Raw genomic sequence first — 20383 nt, forward strand, 5'->3', positions numbered from 1 at the left:
TCGGCGGCGCGGGGCCCCCACCGCGGGTCTTCGGGCACTTCGGCGCGGGTCCCGAACGGAAGGGCCCCCGCCGCCGAATTACCGCCAAGACCGGCTGCGCCGCGGCGGCGGGTCCCGCTTCCCCCCCGCCCCCAACCTCTTACCCCCGGCTCCCTCCTCACCCGGAGTCTCAGCGCCTCGCCGGAACAGCCGCAGCGTGTGGCCGGCGGGGCCTGAGCTCCGTCCCGCTCAGAGCCGCGTGGGGAGGGGGCGGGGCTGGGAGCTCCACGCCGAGCGGAGGGAGCCGAGCTCAGCCCAGAGCTCCCAGCCCCGCCCCCTCCCCACGCGGCTCTGAGCGGGGCGGGGCTCAGGGGCCCCGGCGGAGACTCGGCGCTTGATGCGCTGAGGCTCCAGGAGAGGGGCGGAGGCGGGAGCCTCCGCTGTTCTCTTGGGGGCCCCTGCGGAGCCCGGGGCCCGGGGCAAATTGCCCCCTTTGCCCCCCCCTCTGGGTGGCCCTGGAACAGTGTCTCCATAGATTCAGAATAATAGTTATTCCATCATGAAGTCCCATATAATGAAAATGTTATGGCATTGTTACATGGCCTGGAGACTTGCACTAAAGTAATTTCTCCAGTGTTATCTAATGTTGTAGCTTCGTAGTATGGTAATGATACAAGAGTCTCCAATTACATGAATTTTAATTGTTTGGCTTTTAAATTTACTATAAAATCAGCTTCATGATTAGGTCCTCATAAACTAATGTTAATATTGTTTTGATTTCCTAATTGTATATCATAACAGCACTAGAAAGAGACCAGCATAAATTTAATTGCTCCTGCTACAATATGAACTCACCATGTAAATGTATTTCATGTGTGTGTGTGTGTGTGTGTGTGTGTTTTTTAATTGACAAGAAATGTATCTCCTTGCTCAATACACTGAGTTTTTCCAAACTTATAAATATCATGTTCTGGCCTGATTCATCACTACTTTGTCATCATTTATGCATATGTGAAGAGTGTGCTTAAAAAAAAAGAAGACTCTGATGCACTTCTAACCCACTTTGCATAGGTTAGAAAGACTAGCTAGGGTGCACAGTAATGGAGAGCATCCAGCTCAACTGCCAATTAATTTTCATCTGTAAAAATAATGACTTAGTTAATCACTATAAATTGAAACTATAACCATATTTATTTTTACCACTTTATAATTTGTAAATTTCAATACATTTAAATTATCTTTTTATGAAGAAAACCATTGCATTCAAGGTGACATTTATTCTAAGCTTTAGTCAGGACTAATGAACAGCTAAGGACAACTCAAATCATGGACTTGTTTGACTGAAATCAAATGTTATGATCTGTAGCCGTGTATTGCAGTATGATATACAACAGGAGATACAAAGGGTTCAGTAATGAAGATTCAGAAAGTAAACTGAATGTATTTCTAGGTGAATGTATGGTTTGAAATGACACATTTTAGTTTCTGAAGAAGGATTTAAAAATGAGAGTGGGATTTTCAAAAATGCTCAGGAATGTCCTAACTGCTTCTACTAACATCTATAGTAAAACTCCCATTAATGCCAATGGGACCAGACTCAGGCCAATCCTGAGGGCTTTGGAAAATCCCACACTAATTGAGCCTCCCACAAGGCACCGTCCCTTCCCAAGCTCCCTAATGTGCATCATGGAGACAGGGGCAGCTCCAGGCCCCAGCACGCCACGCGCGTGCTTGGGGTGGCATACCGCGGGGGGCGCTCTGCCGGTCGCCGGGAGGGCGGCAGGCGGATCTGGTGGACCTCCCGCAGGCGTGCCTGCGGAGAGTCCGCTGGTCCCGCGGCTCCGGTGGAGGTCCTGCGGGAGGTCCACCAGAGCCGCCTGCCGCCCTCCCGGCGACCGGCAGAGCGCCCCCCGTGGCATGCCGCCGTGCTTGGGGTGGCAAAATGTCTAGAGCTGCCCCTGCATGGAGAGTTCATCCTGAACCATGCCTTGGATGTGATGTAGCCTGCTGTATTTCCCATCCCAAGGAGCAGCATTGTGTGGATTGGAGTGGGTGCATCCAGGGTGCACTAAAGAAATAATCCCTGGACTCAGTCAAGGGCCTGGCCTGTGATTGCCCCTAGCCTATGTACAGTACACCCAAGAGACTGAAGCTTTGGGAATCTTTCTCTCCCTACCTTCCACACTACACACAAAACTGTGACAATTTAGCTCTAAAATTAATTACTTATTAGGAATGATTCAGTTATATTTCTGTAATGAGATACTGTAAGGTGAAATAAGGAGCAGATGAAATTTAGTTTACTGGGGGAAGATATGACTCATAGCCCTGAATATATGTATTTTAAAAAAATCTATGTGAATGTCTAATTTTCTGATAACTATGATTGTTATTGGCTTATATAAGTAGTATATGGTAAAGAACAAACCACTCACTAGGAAAGTGAAAAACATGGCACATACCTAACTGAATAACTGATGTTATCTACAAAGGGAGATTATATTTCTGTAATTTCATTTGTATAAATTATTTTTTTAAACTTGAACTTGCTTAAAACTTGTGTGAATTATGGACATGTTTCAGTGATCGATTAAATGTAAAACTGTGTAACATACAAATCTCTTTCATGAGACACCTTAATAATGGCTCTAAAGTATAAAGATTGTTAACAGAAAGTTATATCTTACTTAAGAGATTTGTTTTTCTTTCAGGGAAGATGTCAGAACAGCCAATGTCATTGCTGCTGAAGCAGTAACTTGTCTTGTCATAGACCGAGAGTAAGTATATTGTTTTCTTATCATACGATACTGAATGTCTTCAGTTGATGCTCATAGTTCTTAACCACTGACTTTGATCATTTTGCAGGGAGATGTTTAACTTTCATTTTAAAAAGTTGATTAATGACTTTGAGTGATACATTTATAAGATATTATATATATTATTAAACTGCAACTGAGTAATGCTTTTAAAAAACCCTTCCTGTATACAATTTAATTTATAACCAATTAAGAAAGCACCGGGCTTCTAGCCAATATACACAAACGGTGGACATTAGGACTGTCAGCTAAGTAGCTTTCTTAACACACTCACAAGTGAGGTATATGTTACATAAAATAGACAGCATGCGCCATCATTCCCTGGGGATAAAGGGAAATTACTTAGCCCAATAATTTTAGCAAATATTCATTAAGAAAACTATGGAACAACTATCACATTTTATCTGAACAATTCTGTACAGATATTTTGTTTGTTTTGCAGTTTAATCATAAGTACAATTAATAAATATAGTCATTCAAAAATTAATCCTAATTGGTTATATTACCAGTTGGTCATTTTCCAGTCTAATATGTTTTCATTTCACTATTAAAAATATTCCTGAACTAGTAAGAAATCAAAAAATTAAATTTAAACTTCTAAGACAGTAGTTAATCCACAGTGTATACCGGAGATTCCTAGCAATGTTCTGCAATTAAGAGAAGAGTAGTTGCATAATGCTATTTATAGCTCAAGGCAAGCACAACTGTTCTGTGGCCCTAGAGAGTCTGATTTTGTTGTCAGTATAGCTGTTATCAGCTTTTAATTGATTATTTTATATATGCAATGGTAAGTGGAGAAGCTTATTTTAGTACAGTGAAAAATCTATTTTGAAGTGTATAAAGTACATATTTAAAGCCCTGGTTAACTGTTTACATTAATACCTAGAGGATTTTCTCTCATCTTATATATTATTCAGACTGCATTTTAATTTTAGAAGATACATCATATATTTCATTTTTCCCTGGATTATAGTTGTCTATATTATATTGTTATAATATCTATATTATATCTATATTATTGCCTCTGCTTCCAAAGTCACCAGTGTTGTTCTAAATTTGCATTTTTTCTAATTTCAGTCATTTTTTCGTTATCCACATGCAGAATTTCTAATTAGAAAATACAGCGGTTGCCATTTAAAAAGTCAACATTTACTAACTACTACTATACTGTGGTGTATATGGTAACCCTGCATTTATCTATACCTATAGAACAGGACATTATTTGGCTATTTCAGGTGCTGCAGTCTGATAATTGTTAATAAATACTGTGGAATTACTGAGTTCACATTCAAGTAACTCTGAACTCAGGCACCAGTTTTGTTCAGACTTTCCAAGAATATTTACCTTTGGGCTGAACTAAACATTAAAACATTAAGCCTGAAAGGAATTTTGTTTGAAAATGTGAGCAACAGGAAGGGAGGTGTCAGTGGAAATTGGGACTCCACTTCACCTATAGTGACTGATACTGTGCCCTCTATTATGGACAGAGCTGGCAGCGATGCCTAGAATTAAGTTGCCAGACAATTTCCATTAGAAGACCCTCTTTTCAGTAGCTTATTACTTTGCTAAACTTTAGCCATTTGGGCTGAAATTTTTCATGCATGTGTCTGCCTCAGACTGAATTGTAATGGAAAGTTCCAGCAACAATGATTAGCCATCTCCAGAAAGAAGTAATGGAAAAATATATTGTTTTGCCAGTGTTGAATTCTTATGAGATTTATTGAGAAGCTCTAGCACTTCCTTGCTTTGGAGCAGGGACTAGAAATTTGGCAGAGGGGTTACACTGTAATCAGAAAAATGTCTTTTGGTATCCTTGTAAATATCCACCCAAATTTGGCCAAATATATTGCCCATCAGGTATACTGCACGGGAATTTTGGCATTTGCCCCCAAAAGCTGAGCAAAAAATATTTATAGCGATGGGCATGAGTCTCAGGTTTCTTCTGCATGTAGGGGCTTGAAAGCTCTGATGAAACCCATCTTTTATTTATATTTGCCATTTTTATGACATTTGCATTTACACTTGTAATGATGTTTTTCTGGTGTCCCAAGATGAACTAAATATAAATGTTCAGGGTAAAAGAAGTGCAAAATCAACAGGTGTAAATGATTCAAAGCTGTAATATGACAGCCAATAAAATGTGAGCCACAGCTACTCCTAAAGTAGCCTGTTCATGATGCAATGCTACATGGCAGTTGCAGTTACAGAATGATAGATGCTCCCTTGCATTTGACAGCATGCAATAAAGTATAATACCATTATTCCTTTTGTTGGTTAATTCATTGAGCAATGTTAAGCATTTAGTCAAATGCTTCATCCTTGTTGTCAGCCCTTTAACCAAATGACTGGCAGGCTTAATCATTTGACTGACTGAGGGCCAGATTTGTAAAGGTATTTGGGTGCTTAAAGATTCAGATAAGTGCCTAGTGGGAATTTCAAAAGCAATGGGGGTTAGGCTCCAAGGAACTTTTGAAAATCCCACTAGTCACCTACCTGATCTTTATGTGCCCAAATATCTTTACAAATCTGGTACAAAGTGACTAGTATAACAGAGCAGTTGTGACACATATGCAGTGTAGTTGTAGCCATGTCAGTCCCGAGATATTAGAGAGACAAGGTGGTGAGGTAATATCTCTTATTGGACCAACTTTTGCTCTCTCTCTCACCAACAGAAGTTGGTCCAATAAAAGCTATTAGCTCACATACTTTAGCTGCTGACGTATATGTTAAGCTATTGATTTTACTCTTCTGAATCTGAAGAAGCAAAGAGAATAGTTAAATTTTTCAGTTTCTCTTCACTGTCTTCTTCAATTACTTATGCTAGTTGCAGCAAAATGTCTTAACAAAACACACCTTAAATAGTTCAAAGGCTGTTACCAGTTAGACCCTGATTGTGATGGGGCATACAGGCTACCGCTCTGGCAAGGAAGGGATTAATGAAGGCCAATGGACCCAACTGGATTCACTCTGCTACACCTGTAGCAGATATCAGGTGTGCAAAGGGGAATTATATAAAGGAAGCCCCACTCAATTTAAGGCTGACCAGGAAGGAGAGCAGAGTTCTCGGCCAAGAGTCTGAGACAGCTTGCTGCCTGGATGAGCCTCCTTGTGGATGGGATGACCAGAACCAGGAAGACTGACCAAAAGGATTGGCTGCATGAAGACAAACTCTAAGTAGAAAGGAGGAGTCCTGGCAAAGACTTGTCAGATGACTCTGTTTTGAGCTAATAGTATTCCCTTTCTTTTGGAATTTTAATAACTCAGCAGCTCAAATATTGGAACTCCCATCACAATCAAATCCATACACACACCTGTGAAAATCAAAGAACAAAATATCTTAAGAACGAAGTTGAACTTCTAGGCAAAGAGAGCCACTATTACTGAAATTTTGAGTTATGCACTGTTTTCTTCAAAAAGAAGATTGTGATAATGAGAACTCTCAAACATATGATATCAAATTTAAGCATAAATCTATTTTCCTTGATTTCCTAACACACTTAGATACAGTATCATGACATATTTGTATTTAAGCAGGATGTGTCTCCTACACTTGCCATCTTTTTCTTTAGTAGATTCTACTATAAGGTCATTTGAATTATCTCAATCATTTTTGTTGAAACTTTGATATCATAAACACATTTATATGTCTCTCCTGTTTCTACTGCTGTGTCCTGGATTGAAAGTTCATATTCAAACACAAATATCATCAGCAGTGGGAGTACAGAATATGTTACAAAAAGAAAAAAAGAAAATGCCATTGTCTGAGAGGAGGGAGAGGGTACAGAAAGCATACTGCCACATTTGTGCCCCTGCTTTGGGAATGAGAGGTTGGTGCTACATATCCTACAAGAGGGTGAGCTTATGACCTTCCCTTTCTGCCAGCCTGCAGATCTGGCCCCACTTAGTGGCACATTCACACTTCCCAGCTGAGACACAGTGCATTCAGAAGCACATGATGACGATGCTGTCCCCTCCACAGCAATTTTAGCAATGCAGCAACTGAGCCCAAATGTGCTGCTTTCTGCATGTAAATGCTTAGAGGAATGGGGAGGTGGTATTGTGTTTTTGTTTTTACAGATTTCTCCTTACCCCAAAGCCCTTGTTTTAACTTGTGATGGGATGGCTGTGAATTTGTGTATTTCAGCAAGGGTGGCTGTATCATTTCTCTATATGATGAGTTGTTTGACTCACAGCTGAAGCCTGATAGAAAGTAAAACAGATTTGGTACTATCCTAGCACCATTGATCTTATACAGGCTGTGGTTTAGGATTAAACATTCTTTTGAAGTTTGTTTTATTAATAAGTAATGATATTCCACAAGGCCCTTTCAAGCCCATTCCTCTCACAGCTTTCAGGAAACCTGAGGCTGGGGTGAGATTTGTTCATGGAGACAATTGGCTAAAAGGAGAAGATGGAAAATGCTATAAGAATCCTGGTGCACTGCTGAAATCCTGGGGTCACAAGCAGTTTGATGCAGTGATGGAATGGAAGAAAAAGAAATTATTCATTTGGACCTTAGAATCCAGCTGTGTCCTAAGCATGCATTGTTTGAATATTAAATAGAATATTAATAATAGACTAATTTTTTGTAATACTTTTAAATTTTCTTATTATTCTATTACATGCTGTTTCACTGTGGGAACACATTCATAAACATTGTAAAAATAATTTTCATAACTACGTTCAAGAATATCTAGGCTATTATTTTAAGCCTCTGGCAGTTGGCAAAATACCAGGGGCATTACAAAATATATGGGGCTTTACAGAATACCAGGGACATTACAACAGCACCTCCTTCTTGCTCCTTCTTACTTACATATTTGTAGGTGGTACAAGCAAACAGTAATATACATAAACTCATCTCTTCTTTCTCCTTGTCATCTTCTTTCACGGATTTGGCCAGTGCTCATAACTCCAAATAAAATATAGTTGGAACTCACAAGACACAGATGCTAAGCTGTGAAAGGTATTCTTCCAGAGACATCTGGCTGATTGGTACGTTTCACTAGCAGTAATGCCGATGGGTCAGGAGTTGCCTCTGTGTATGCCACAGGGTTAGATTATGGATGAGTTTTGCTCACTGTAGCTTTAGCTTTTTGTCCTTTGACTAACCTTACATCCAAATCTTTATAGAAGTGAATGTACTGTACAAATCACCCATGAGATCGAGATTTAGAGCCTGAAGGTTTAATAAAATGTTTGTCAATGAACATATTTTGTGTATATATTTTGATTTCACTGTTACCTAGATCAGAGTTTGCAGCTATGCACATGGCCAGGTTTCTTTGCCAAAGACAACCCTGGATGTGTCTAAATCATGGTACAAATTTATATATATTTTCGAAACACTACTGAGTAATCAGCTCCTTAATCACAAACACATCTTATGGCTACAATTATAGCCCTACCATGGCAAAATTCTTAAAAGGACATAATTTTCATCGAAGCTCAAAGATAGTCTTTCATTTCAGTTTTTTGTTAATGTGTTTCCTATTGCTTTTACCAAGCTGTGTGTAAATGGTGGTGTATGTCATGTAATTTCAAAAATTCTGACATCAACAAAGTGTCAAAACTAAAGAGTTGTGTTGTGTGTATGTTTGTGTGATATTTCAGTCATAATCATGATTATTATTACATAAAAGGCCATACCTAAATGAAAGCTGATGGTAATTAGCACTACATACGCAGGTATAAATAGCCCTCATTATTATGACCTTTTTGCCTAACATTTTATAGAAATTATGAGCAAAATATGGCCAAAATCACTTTATATTGGACTTTTTTTTGGTAGGTTTTCAAACTACTAGATCTGCAAAGAGCAAACTCTAGTCAGTTATTTCTTTTTATTGATTAGCATGAAAGAATATCCTCTTCCCAGCATGTAATTAAGCATAGCATGTGCTTAAATCCAAACCTATTCAGCAAACCACTTTCTTAAGTTCCCATTTTTCATGGGTAAGGCACTTACATGGCACTTAGGAGATCTGGATTCAATTCTCATCTTTACCCAATGCTTGCTGTGTGATCATAGTGTCTCTCTGTGCCTCAGTTCCCCATATGTAGAATGGGGACAATTGTACTTTCTCCCACTCTTTTTGTAATTTCCTTAGGCAGGGACTGTCTCTTACTATGTGCAGTGCCTAGGGGAAAAGGACTGTGATCTTGGTTGAAGCTTCTAGGCACGAATAATAATAAATAATAATAATAGAGAAGTTTCTTGTCCCTTGGAGATATATTTTGTTTTAGACTATTATGCAGTGGAACTGTTTTACCAGGGCAAACACCCAAATCAGCAAGTCTGTAAGCCTATCCCCTAGGATGGCAGCACTTCCTCATTTTGACAGACCAATAAATGAGCTAAGGCATTTCTGGTTTCCAGAAAGTTAAGATGTACGCTCCCCCCCATCCTCCCATTTATAAAAGTCATTTTATCTGGTCTCAGAGTCATCTGGTCTCTTGAAGGTTCACTGGATTGAAGAAACTTTTAAAATATATTAGAAAAAGTGAGTGTGCCAGCTAGCTCCGTCTTTCTAGCCCTAGAGTCTCGGTATTGAGTATATGATCACAAGGGCTGGGTTTGCAACACATCCTTGCTTTTGCTGTTTGCCAATTAATTTGGAATGAAATATGTTTACTTCTGGGCCACAGATAAGCCTGATGTATATGAACTGTCCATAAAAAGTAAAATCTTCATTTGAAATGTCTGTCTTCCGGCCACTATACAGGCTGGAGCTGAAGCTACACTCAGCATCTGCCTGAATGTCTAGTAGGACTTGAAACAGAATAAAATGGTATAGGTGTGCTGAAGCCACTCTGAATATTTACAGAAGACAGCAGAACTTAAACTGTCAGACACTTTGATAAATCTGTCTTGTCTTATCATGTATAGGTGTTTATATATCATTCATCACCACAGAATCCGAGAGAGAACTCCTGGCCCCACTAAAGTAAATGGAAAAAAATTCATTGACTTCAGTGGAGCCAGGATTTCACCCTGAGTGTTTTGTAAAGCGATCTTAACCAAAATAATTATATTTTCCCTCCCTGCTTCCCTAAGGCAATTGGGACTATTGTGGGTATGAGGGGGAGATTCTTTTATTCTCTCTCTTATCCTTCTCTTAGGGTGACCAGATGTCTCGATTTTATAGGGACAGTCCCGATATTTGGGGCTTTTTTTATATGGGCTCCTATTACCCCCCATCCCTTGTCCCTATTTTTCACATTTGCTATCTGGTCACCCTACCTTCTTTTCTGTCTGTCCTTTCATTCCTGTCTTCTCTTTTTCCTCTTCTTCCACCACCTACATTCTTCATTACTGTTTTCCTGGCAATTGTGAGAAAGATAAGACAAATAAATGAATCTTCTACTTCACTTAGAAGGCTGTGAAATTTGGTCATTCAAAGCCTTGGAGCGGTTGCTGAGAAAGCCATGCTCTGTGCCATTCTGGGATTCACCATCAAGGGTGACAGTTTCATTCTTCCTGGGGAACTTTGCTGTTGAGGCCTGTCCCTGCACCACTGCAGTCAGTGGGAGTTTTGCCGCTGAGTTCAATTTTGATCATTCCCTATAATAGCTTGAGGAATAAGATTGGGCCTCACTTTTAATTTATTAAACATATATGAAAATGTTTTGAAAATGAAATGTGAGGTGAGAATATTAGTTCTCTACTCCTTTCTCTTTGTGTCCTTTCCCAGCTTCTGCTGATCACATCTGTCCTTGATAGATCAAGGTCAAGATGACATGCTGTTGAATAAACATGATTTTGTTGTTTTAATTCCATATTAGAAAAGTCATATATCTTAGAAATGTCACTTTATTCTTACAGCTCTTTCAAACATTTGATTGGAGGTCTGGATGATGTTTCCAACAAGGCCTATGAAGATGCAGAAGCAAAAGCAAAGTAAGTGACAACTAATGATTTTTGGCTTTAACCAATTAATCTCAATGTATTGCCTGCACCCCGTGTTTTTAATTGAAATCAAATCAAGAAATTTTTTAAAACATACACTTTTTATCACATAATACTGTAACATAGGAAGTGAAATGTCTGATAGGAAATAAAAGAAATATAGTATAATGCTTTATTAATCTAAAGAGTTTAATTTTAAAAGTGGTTGGCAAATAGTTGTCATGAAATATTTTAAGGTAGGAAATAATGTATGTAAATTCTAAACTGATAAAAAAAACTCAAAATAACAAAGATATTACTGCAATAGAAATTATTGATATATTTTGGGCTATTTTCAAACAGTCCTGAGTTTTTGAAACCTTAGGAAATAAAATATGTTCTGTTAAAAAAAAAAAAAAGGTTGAAGAGGAGAAAATAGAGTAGTTTTTTAATGATAGAGTTACTTTATTATGGAATAATGTTTCAATCCAAAATACTGCCTTAAAGTATTCCTTCTAGAACTTAAGACTAGTTTTTAATCATTTTAAAATGTTTTAAATAATAAAGGTGCTAACAAATAGAAACAAGAGCTGCAACAATTCCCACTTGGTCAACATCCTGTGCTTAATAGACAGACTTCTATATGTTTAGATTCGAGGGATGGAATCCATGAAGGTACTTAGATACTCCATGAGCACCTTAGGTGCTTAGAAAATTCATAGGAACAGGTCTGATTCACAAAGCCTAGTGAGGCTCTCCCTAATGGGGAGAGAAAGGCACCTTTGAATGTGATCCACAAAAGCCAGCATGCTAGGTGGCTCCCTGCCTACACTAGCCAATGGAAGATGACAATGTGCTAAAGAGTGGCCCTTTCTTGGAGATAGGCTTCTAAGTCCAGGCTACAGTGAGACACCTAGCTCTGCTACAGACCCACGAACAGGAATTTCTTTCCTGGCTTAGGTGCCTACATAGTTTCTTGCAAGAATAATTTAGGTGTCAGCATAGAGGAGGAGGTGGCGGTTGTGTCCAACTTTATAACTTTTGGTCCAGTAGTTAAAATACTCACCTGGGATATGTGATACCCACATTCAATCAGGGCCGGCTTTAGGCCAATTCCCTCAATTCCCAGGAATTGGGCCCCACGCCTTAGGCACCTTTTAAAAAAATTTTCTTTACTCACCCAGCAGCGGTCCGCTCCAGGGTCTTCGTCGGCATTTCGGCGGCGGGGGGTCCTTCAGTGCCACAGAAGACCCGGAGCGGACCCCGTGCCACCGAAGCCCCGGTTCGCTGCCGGGTATTCGAATCTGGCACTGCAGTTAATAAAGCCGGCCCTGCATTCAATTCCCCCTTTCCTGGCAGAGAAGGGGAAAGATTTGAACAGGGAAGTCCAACTTCTCAAGAGAGTGCTTTGACTACTGAACTATGGGATGTTCTGATCTGGGGCTCCCTCAGTCTCTCCTGTTGAAGCATGGTTAAATCAGTAAAGAGTGATTGGGGAGATAGAGTGGGAATGACTCTGTAGTCCCCTTGTTAGGACACCCACCAAGTTTCACACATCCCAGGTGAGCACTCTAACCACTAGTCTAAAGGTTATAAGGTGGGTGGCAGCACCACCATCACCTCCTACTCCTCTTCTAGACAGCCTTTGAATAGGGCCCAGTCCACCAGTTGGTGTGCCCAATGGGCGCTACCCAGCAGGGCCGCCCAGAGGATTCAGGGGGCCTGGGGCAAAGCAATTTCGGGGGCCCCTTCCATAAAAAAAGTTGCAATACTATAGAATACTATATTCTCATGGGGGCCTGGGGCAAATTGCCCCACTTGCCCTGCTAACCAGATTCAGCTCCTGGAGCAAGTTAGGTAAATGAACGACTGTCTTCCTGGTTCATGAATCATTCTGGGGCTTAGCAGGAGATAGGTGACCAGATACCTAGAATTAGGCAGCAATGCATATGCCCAGAGGAAAAACCTTAGGCACCAAATGAGTTTAGGCACCTACAGAGTTCAGCAGGAGTTGTGTGGCTTACAGTAGGGGACTTAGGCACCTAATTAGCTTTGTGGATTTCACCCTAAACCTTTAGCTGGTCTGGTAAGCCTGGAATATCCTTCTTAACACTTCAGAATAAATGAATAAAATCAAGATTTGCTCAGATAAAGGTTAATATTGACTTGAAACACAAATGGCTCTAAGTCAAGAATAATTTAAAGAGAAACTGAAGCTATTGTATAAAAATCTGATGTTTTCTTTTTTGCAGATCTCTTTACCATTACCTCATTAAGGAAGGGAAATGATTAGATATTAGGGTTCTTCTCAGAATCAAACAGTTGAAAAATGTGACTATCCTAGCCTTTCAGTTCTGTTGGCCTAAATTAAAGGTTACTACTAAAATATACATAGTGGTTTCGCATTAGTCTTTGGGGCCTTAAGGGATTCTGTATGAAGAATGTATGGTTTTATTGTAGAGAGAAATGGAAAGAAACTAAATATTAGTTTTAGAAGAATTTAAACGCAAAATTCTTCTATCATATAAGAAGTCTGTATCCCATTTTCAGTGTCTTGCATTAATTTTGGTAATGCTGGAGTGTACCAATAGAAAAAAGAGACATTTTCAGTTTATCACTCCGAACACCTTTTTTAACCTATTGCACCTCTCTACCAAGTTACTTTTCTCCTCATTGTGCAGAATTATGGCCCCTTAACAAAATATATAGGACTTCATCCTGGATTCCTTAAATAAATAAAACTCTCATTGCTTTCAATGGGAATCGGGGGTACAGAAGAAATGCTGAATCAGACTTGAAGTGATGATTTTGCAGCAGATAACTAGGCAGGCCTCCTAATTTTATTTTAAGGGTCAGTAGCAGCTTATACAAAGACCAATTTTATGAAGTTACATGTAGTCCAGTAAACTAACCACAGGCAACTAAACATTGTTTTGGAGAGAGAGAGAGAGATACAAATATGCCATGTCAGTGCTACTATTTAGATTTCCAGGGGGATAATTTGGGGGGAAAACTTGGTAGTAGAAGTGGGGATTTGCTGAGTAATATAACTTCATTATTGCATACACAGCCCTTGTAAGACCTTCACTTTCTAATTCATTAGCTAGTATAAGCTGAAAAAAGGTAATGCCCTCTCTTCATCACTTCAGAGAAAATCCTCTCAGGTTTATGTCATTTTAAGCCATGTTTTTGATATGCAGTATATGCTCCTCAGCTACTGAGGTGAGGTAGGTGTGTGTGGGTGTGGTCTAAAATCTAAACAGATTAAATTATATCAATATGCACATCAACATAAATATCATGCAAGAAAGTATTTTCAATGTTCATTGACCTTATGATCACTTGGCTTATTTAGCCCTAATCTTAGTAAAACTCCCATTGACTTTAGTAGATATTTTGCTTGAGAAAGCACTGCAGAATTGGGCCTCTTGTGGAGCAACCCATTTTTTTAGAAGCTAGAATGTCAGTAGATAGCTTTAAATTCTGCTATACTTCTATCTTGCGCTTTTCCTTGTTTATTTTTTAGTGTCCAATATTTCACACAATGAGAAAGGTGAGGCAGAAGATTCCTAATGTTAGAGAGACCTTAATTAGTTGGACAGTTTCACAGTAAGAAGAGCGGACAAGCTGTTATGGCACCTTCTAGGTCCTTACCTGCAGCTTTACAAGTCAGGGGTTAGCCCTTGCATACAATCCCAAGGTGCCAGAGTCAGCAATCATGCCATTGCCCCCCACATAGTGACATTTTGACTTTAAAAAAGCAGAAGTCATCAGTGCCGTCTACCTTTACAAAGGTTATAAAGGAAATGTTCTTTCAAAAGATATGGCCTTTATTAGTTAAATATCACATTTGGATTTCCTTGACTTCTTGAAAGCAATTGCCTGGAAAACATATGAATAGAACAGTAGAAATGACTGAAAAGCTATGAGTAAAAAGAGAAATTTTGGAACCTGCTTCATCACTCAACAGTTGTTATATCTATGTCTGACAAGATAAAATTCCTCTTGGACAAAATCTACTTGGCAGAAACTTTAACCTGGATTATTTTTCAAACAGTTCTTAATTAACTTCAGCTAATTGCCCTTCAAGGATTTATCTTTTCAAAATTTAAGATTGTTAGGTGAAAGAGCTTGGCATAGAAAGCATGAGACACAATTGTGCTTTAGCAAAGTGCTGTGCTTTGCAATAATTAAAAATTGCATAATAGTATTTTGTCTCTTACTAGTAGCAAGCATCACATTTTCCACTGTTTATGGTATATCATAAACAGTTCTTTGAATGAATAAAGTTTACTACACAACCTTACATCAGGTCTATCAAAGATGGTTCACCAAAAGATCAGAAATTCAGCAAGCATCATTGTAAACTATAAATAGTAAGGACCTCATTCTAATAGGTTTTGACCATCCTCAACTTCAATTCAACTGAACATCATATCATATTGATGTCTGCCATTATTTGCTATATAATTTTGATGGATTTTAGCAGCTCAAAACGCCAACAGTTTTTAATATTTTAACCACAGTGTTTTATTATTTCAATGCATACTATGCCCTCATGTCATTAACACATATTTATTAAGCCAAGAGGAATAGAAAATGTGAAAACTATAAATATTGTTTCTGATGTATTACCGATAGGCTGGTTACACAGTAACACATTTTATTTACCATAAGCACACTCAAACCCTCAAGCCCTCTGAGTGTCTCCTTGGAGTGTCCAGCCTCTGGTCCACTGGACACTCACAGTATTCAGATTCACTACTTCCAAAGAAACAGTACAGTTTACCAGTTCTGCTTCCGATCACTGTTCCACTTAACACACAGCACTTAGAGATGTTTACAGTGATTTAATGTATAAAGTTTAATTAGTTTATTTTCAAAGCATACAGATTCAAGTAATGAAAGTATTGGGAACAAATGGTTACATAGAAAACAAAATTATAACACATTCTAGAGCCTAAACTTAATTACCTAGATACTCTCATGTCTTGTAGAGTTTGGTTCATCCAAAATCCTTGCAGCACTTTTTAACCAAACTTGGCTGTGATCCTCTTTTCATGAGACAAGTATGTCAGCTTGCTTCCCTGGTGAAGGATCCAGTGTGTTCCTTTGCCTTCCAAGTTATACAAGTTCTATCCTTTGTTTTCATTTATAAACAGGATACCCCCCCCCTCCTGTTTTTGTTTCTTCCTGAAATTTTTCCTCTTTCGTGTACATTTTACAATTTCTTGACCAGCACCTGGCTGGGTATAAAAATAGGTCTTCATGGTGTGGCAGACAACAAACATATGATGAAACAGCGAGGTGGGTGACTGTTACCTCCTGCCTGAAAGGAACATGTCCAAGACATCACCTCCTTTCTTGACTCCAAGACCTTAAGAACCTAATTTTCAGTGTAGACAAATTAACTTCTTAAATATTATCCATACTTACATTTAGGAATGATTATGATGACTAGTGTGCTACTGGCTCTCAGTGGAGATCTCACATGTCACCCTTTGGTGAACTATTACATATATATCTGACCCTGAGGATTCCTGTAAAATCCTATGAACCTTCTGTGAGTTCTGCCAGTTGGCACAAAGTGGTCCCTGGGTCACAAAGGGAAGCATATATTTAACATGATTGATGTTCCCAAGAATAACAGTAATCGCAGAAGAACCACAGTGCATACCAGTGGCAGGATCCGGTTCAGCAAATGTTACATAATAAACTGAATTATTATTCATTGTATATAAAGAAAATTCCTAAAAAAAAAGCACCTGTTAGCCTAAATTAATTCCAGGTGGAGCCACTGCTGAAGCTCTAACAAATCCAATAGGAAACAGGTGGCTTCTAATGGAGTTATTGAAATCATATGGGGTGACAGAGTTCTTAGAACTCTATGGATTTTACATACTCTTAGAGAGAGTCTGATGCTTTTCTCCCCATCACTTCTGCTGGGTTTTTCCATGTTCCATAGATTCCTGAGGTTCTTCACATTCTACACCACTTTAACCACTATCAGGGCCAGATTAAGGCAATCTGGGTCTCTAAGAACACCACAATTGCTGAGTCCCTCTGCAATTTGGCCTTGTTCCTCCCTTGAGTGGCAATGGCAAGGGGTGACACATTCCAGGCTAGAAAGATGGGTCAGCAGCATGGGGTCACCCAGAAGCAGCAACAGGAGCAGTCCCCTCTCCCCATACATAGTCAGGCTGGCAGAAGTGTGTGCCACCCGTACTTTCCCCAGCAACCTGGGCATACATGCTTAGTGGGCCAAGTGCCCTGCATGCTTCTCCTCCTGCCCACCTCTGCTGGGGTGGTATTGATGGGGGGCCCCAGCAGTGTGTCATGAAATTAACACCCCGTTTGAGATACGTGCAGCAGTTCACCTGTCTCTCAGAACTATTGCTCCAGACCATCTGTAGAATCAGACAGATGTTGTTTTGGCTATGCTCAGATTCCTTTTTAAAGTTTTTGGTTTTTACAACCCTGGGGGTTTACTTTTTTTAAATTAAAACAGATTCTGCCCTCATTACCTGATACTAGGAACTGCGGCCCAAGGCAGGGAGTCCTATATCTTAATCCAGCCCTGACTAATAGCTCCCCTCATCTTTATATTAGCTGTGCTTTAAGATCTTTAGTTATAGTCACTGTCCTTTTTTCTAGAGGGGGTTAAATGAGCTGCATCCAAACCTATCAGTGTTTTTCTTTAACTGATGGAGTAACTGTCATTTCACCACGCCTCTTTCATCACTCCTAGCAAAATCTCATTTTTCATCCAGTTTATTGACTTATGTTTCAGTGAGATTTTTTTATTATTATTTTTGCTGATATATTTACATTTTACTAGTCAGAATTAAATTATCTCCCTGGTGTTATATATTTTCTCTTTTCCGTAGGCTTTATTAATAATAATAATAATATTTATACTGGCATTGCTATTTAAAATATGGTTCTATGACTTGAGCAAACATACTATGCCTGTCCTGCATTCTTTTCATTGGCTGCCTATAGAGTAGCTGGTTGTCATTAATTTAGCACCATGGGTTTTTAAGGCCCTACTTCAGCAAAGCATGTAATTACTTAATCCACTCATATGCTTAAAGTTATGAGTGTGCTTAGCTGAATTGAAACTTATTCCTAGTACTGACAGGTATAGGTATACTGCCATCTGCTTTTTAAGGATTCCCCCACACACACACACATTGTCTGAAGTCACTCTCATTGTGTGAGTTTTCTAATATGGAACTCACTGGCTCCTGAAATCCATCTAATTTTTCTTGTTTTAAAAAGATAGAAGTGTTGCTTTTTTTCTTCAGTATTGCTTTTAGAATCACTGCTGGTTTTATTATTTATTTATTATCTATATTTATTACCTTCCTTTGCAATCTTTTCTTTCCTTTTGTTTTTTATTAGACCTTCCTCATTTGTTTTTGTGTGTTTGAAAGATAAAAAGAAGGTATTTTATTAGATTTTCATTATAGTGCCTTGCTGGAGTCATAGGGGAAGGGAGAACAATGGCTGCATTCAGTGAAACACATAACCAAAAAAGGCAATTACTATTTAACTAAACCTAAAGAATGGCAAGCTATTAACACAAACTAATAGTTGTATTTCAAGGTTAAGGCTACAGTCTAGTTTTCAGTCATGGATCCTCAGGAAATTTAAAATTTGGAACTGTTTTTGAAAATTTAGGTTTAATGCATTGTACTTGGGGACATTTAGGGCCCTCATAAATGATCTGGTGTATCTGTTTGTGTACACAAATGAATTTGTGAATTCAAAGGTGCACATTCTGGTCACTCCCTATACACATGGGTAAAGGTTGGAATCTGCCTCCACCTTCTTGCTCAGATGAAGGTACTGGAATGCAATGGGCCTGCCAGAGTGAGTGACTGGTAGCCCCTAGGAATAATTCCAGTTACGTCAGCCAGGATTCTATCTGGGGACTCCAGCTGCTGTGTGGCCCATCAGCTCACGACCAATTCATATGAGGTCATGTAGGGCAAAATCTAGCCCCAAATGGGCAATTGTCCGCTCAAGTGCCTCGTTTGTTTGTGCAAATGGGAAGGGTCTGCATATGCAAACTGTATTTTCAAGTGCATTTTTGCAAACCATATGAAAATATGGCCCTTTAATATAAAGTGTTAGCAGTCCACGGATTTTGTAGTGAATACTAGCAGAATGTTATCAACTACAGTATGTTAACAGGACGTTATCAATGCTATCTGTATGTATACATATTAGAAAGAGCTTTGTTTTTATGTGTTTCTTAGAAACATAAGCTTGGGAACATTTTTAGCCATGGCTGAAAATCAACTTTTTAGAATCAAGTTCAAAAATAGGAACTATGTGCCAATTAAGGAGACTAATTTAATTAGGACCTTATGTTTTTGCTACGCCTCGAATATTTTCTGAAATAATAGACTTACTCATGGGATCAGGGGTTTCTCTATTATAAAAATTATTTTCTGGCTCATGGCAGTGCAAATATTTAGACAGTTTGAGCATGTGGAAACCATTTATTCAACTTGGCTGAAGGCAGTGCCAGTATGTACACACACACAAGTGGAGCCTACAAGTTCAAAAAGAGTGTTAATGCTATCAAAGCAGGATTTTCAGTTTCCTTTTTCAGGTCATGCAAATAATGAAAGTGACTCTCCTAATCAGTTAGTATAGTGGAGAAGAAATCTTGTTTGGCCATAGCTGTTAAAAAAAAAAGTGTACTACAGACATTTTATTAACTAAAATGTTATGACAGTTTTAAATATATTAACACTCTGAAATGCATATCGAATACAGTGTTGTAAATGATAGATTTTTAAAGTATTTGGCAAACTGAGGGATTTTTTCTTTTCATTAGAGAGCTTAGAGTGTAACAGGATGATCTGGACCTCAATTATTTGTGGCTTTTAAGTTGTAGCCCACTGTTAACTGTAGTTTTTATCCTAGTATATCAGTAGGATTTCTTGTTAAAACTGATGTAATCAATAGGCATATATGTGGAGACAGAGAAAAAAGGAATGGAATTGTCAAATTATTTTAAAAGATAAGACCACATCACAATATATTACAGTATGGTCATTCTTGACTGTATGTAGTGAGGGTTGCAAAATAAAGTGTTTCCTTTTTAAATCAGAAGACATTGCATATTTTAAGGCTGTTGTAATTCATGAAAAGGCTTACACCATTTATATTGTGTTTGAAATTCTCATGTGTCATATAAGGGTGCAACAGCAAAGTCTTCCGATGCAAAAAAAAAGTTAGGAAGAATAGTAAGAAGCCAGTATGGCTCCATCAGGAGCTCTTTAATGACCTGAAAATCAAAAGGACCCTAACAAAAAGTGGAAACATGGAAAACTTGTGAAGGATGAGTACAAAAGAATAGCATAAGCATGTAGGGACAAAATCAGGGAGTCTAGAGCACAAAATGAATTACACCTTGCAAGGGATATAAAAGGTGATAAGTTCTATAAATATATTAGGAGAAAGACAAAGATGAAAGTAAGTGTAGGCCCTCTATTAGTGGAGAAGGAGAGCTAATAACAGTTGAGATCAAGAAGGCTGAGGTATTTTAATGTCAATTTTGCTTCAGTCTTCATTAAAAAGGTAATTTGTGACCACATACTGAAGGGAATTAATATTAACAACAAAGGAGAAGGAATACAAACCAAAATAAGGAAAGAACAGGTTAAAGATAGGTTGGATGTAT

The 20383-nt window shown here is 38.7% G+C and overlaps 1 protein-coding gene across 12 annotated transcripts in view; it reads left to right on the top strand.

The window, feature by feature from the left end:
- The window catches only part of PRKG1 (protein kinase cGMP-dependent 1), an 885489-nt gene that overhangs the window by 770289 nt on the left and 94817 nt on the right, over positions 1 to 20383 (top strand). For all 12 annotated transcript variants that reach the window (XM_039547328.1, XM_039547329.1, XM_039547324.1 and 9 more), the window contains 2 exons: positions 2691 to 2756; positions 10621 to 10695. In XM_039547328.1, the coding sequence (XP_039403262.1) occupies positions 2691 to 2756; positions 10621 to 10695 (141 nt within the window). The remainder of the gene's footprint in view (positions 1 to 2690; positions 2757 to 10620; positions 10696 to 20383) is intronic.

The sequence above is a fragment of the Mauremys reevesii genome, linkage group 7 (genome assembly GCF_016161935.1).
Source record: "Mauremys reevesii isolate NIE-2019 linkage group 7, ASM1616193v1, whole genome shotgun sequence".
In the NCBI taxonomy this organism is placed as follows: domain Eukaryota; kingdom Metazoa; phylum Chordata; order Testudines; family Geoemydidae; genus Mauremys; species Mauremys reevesii.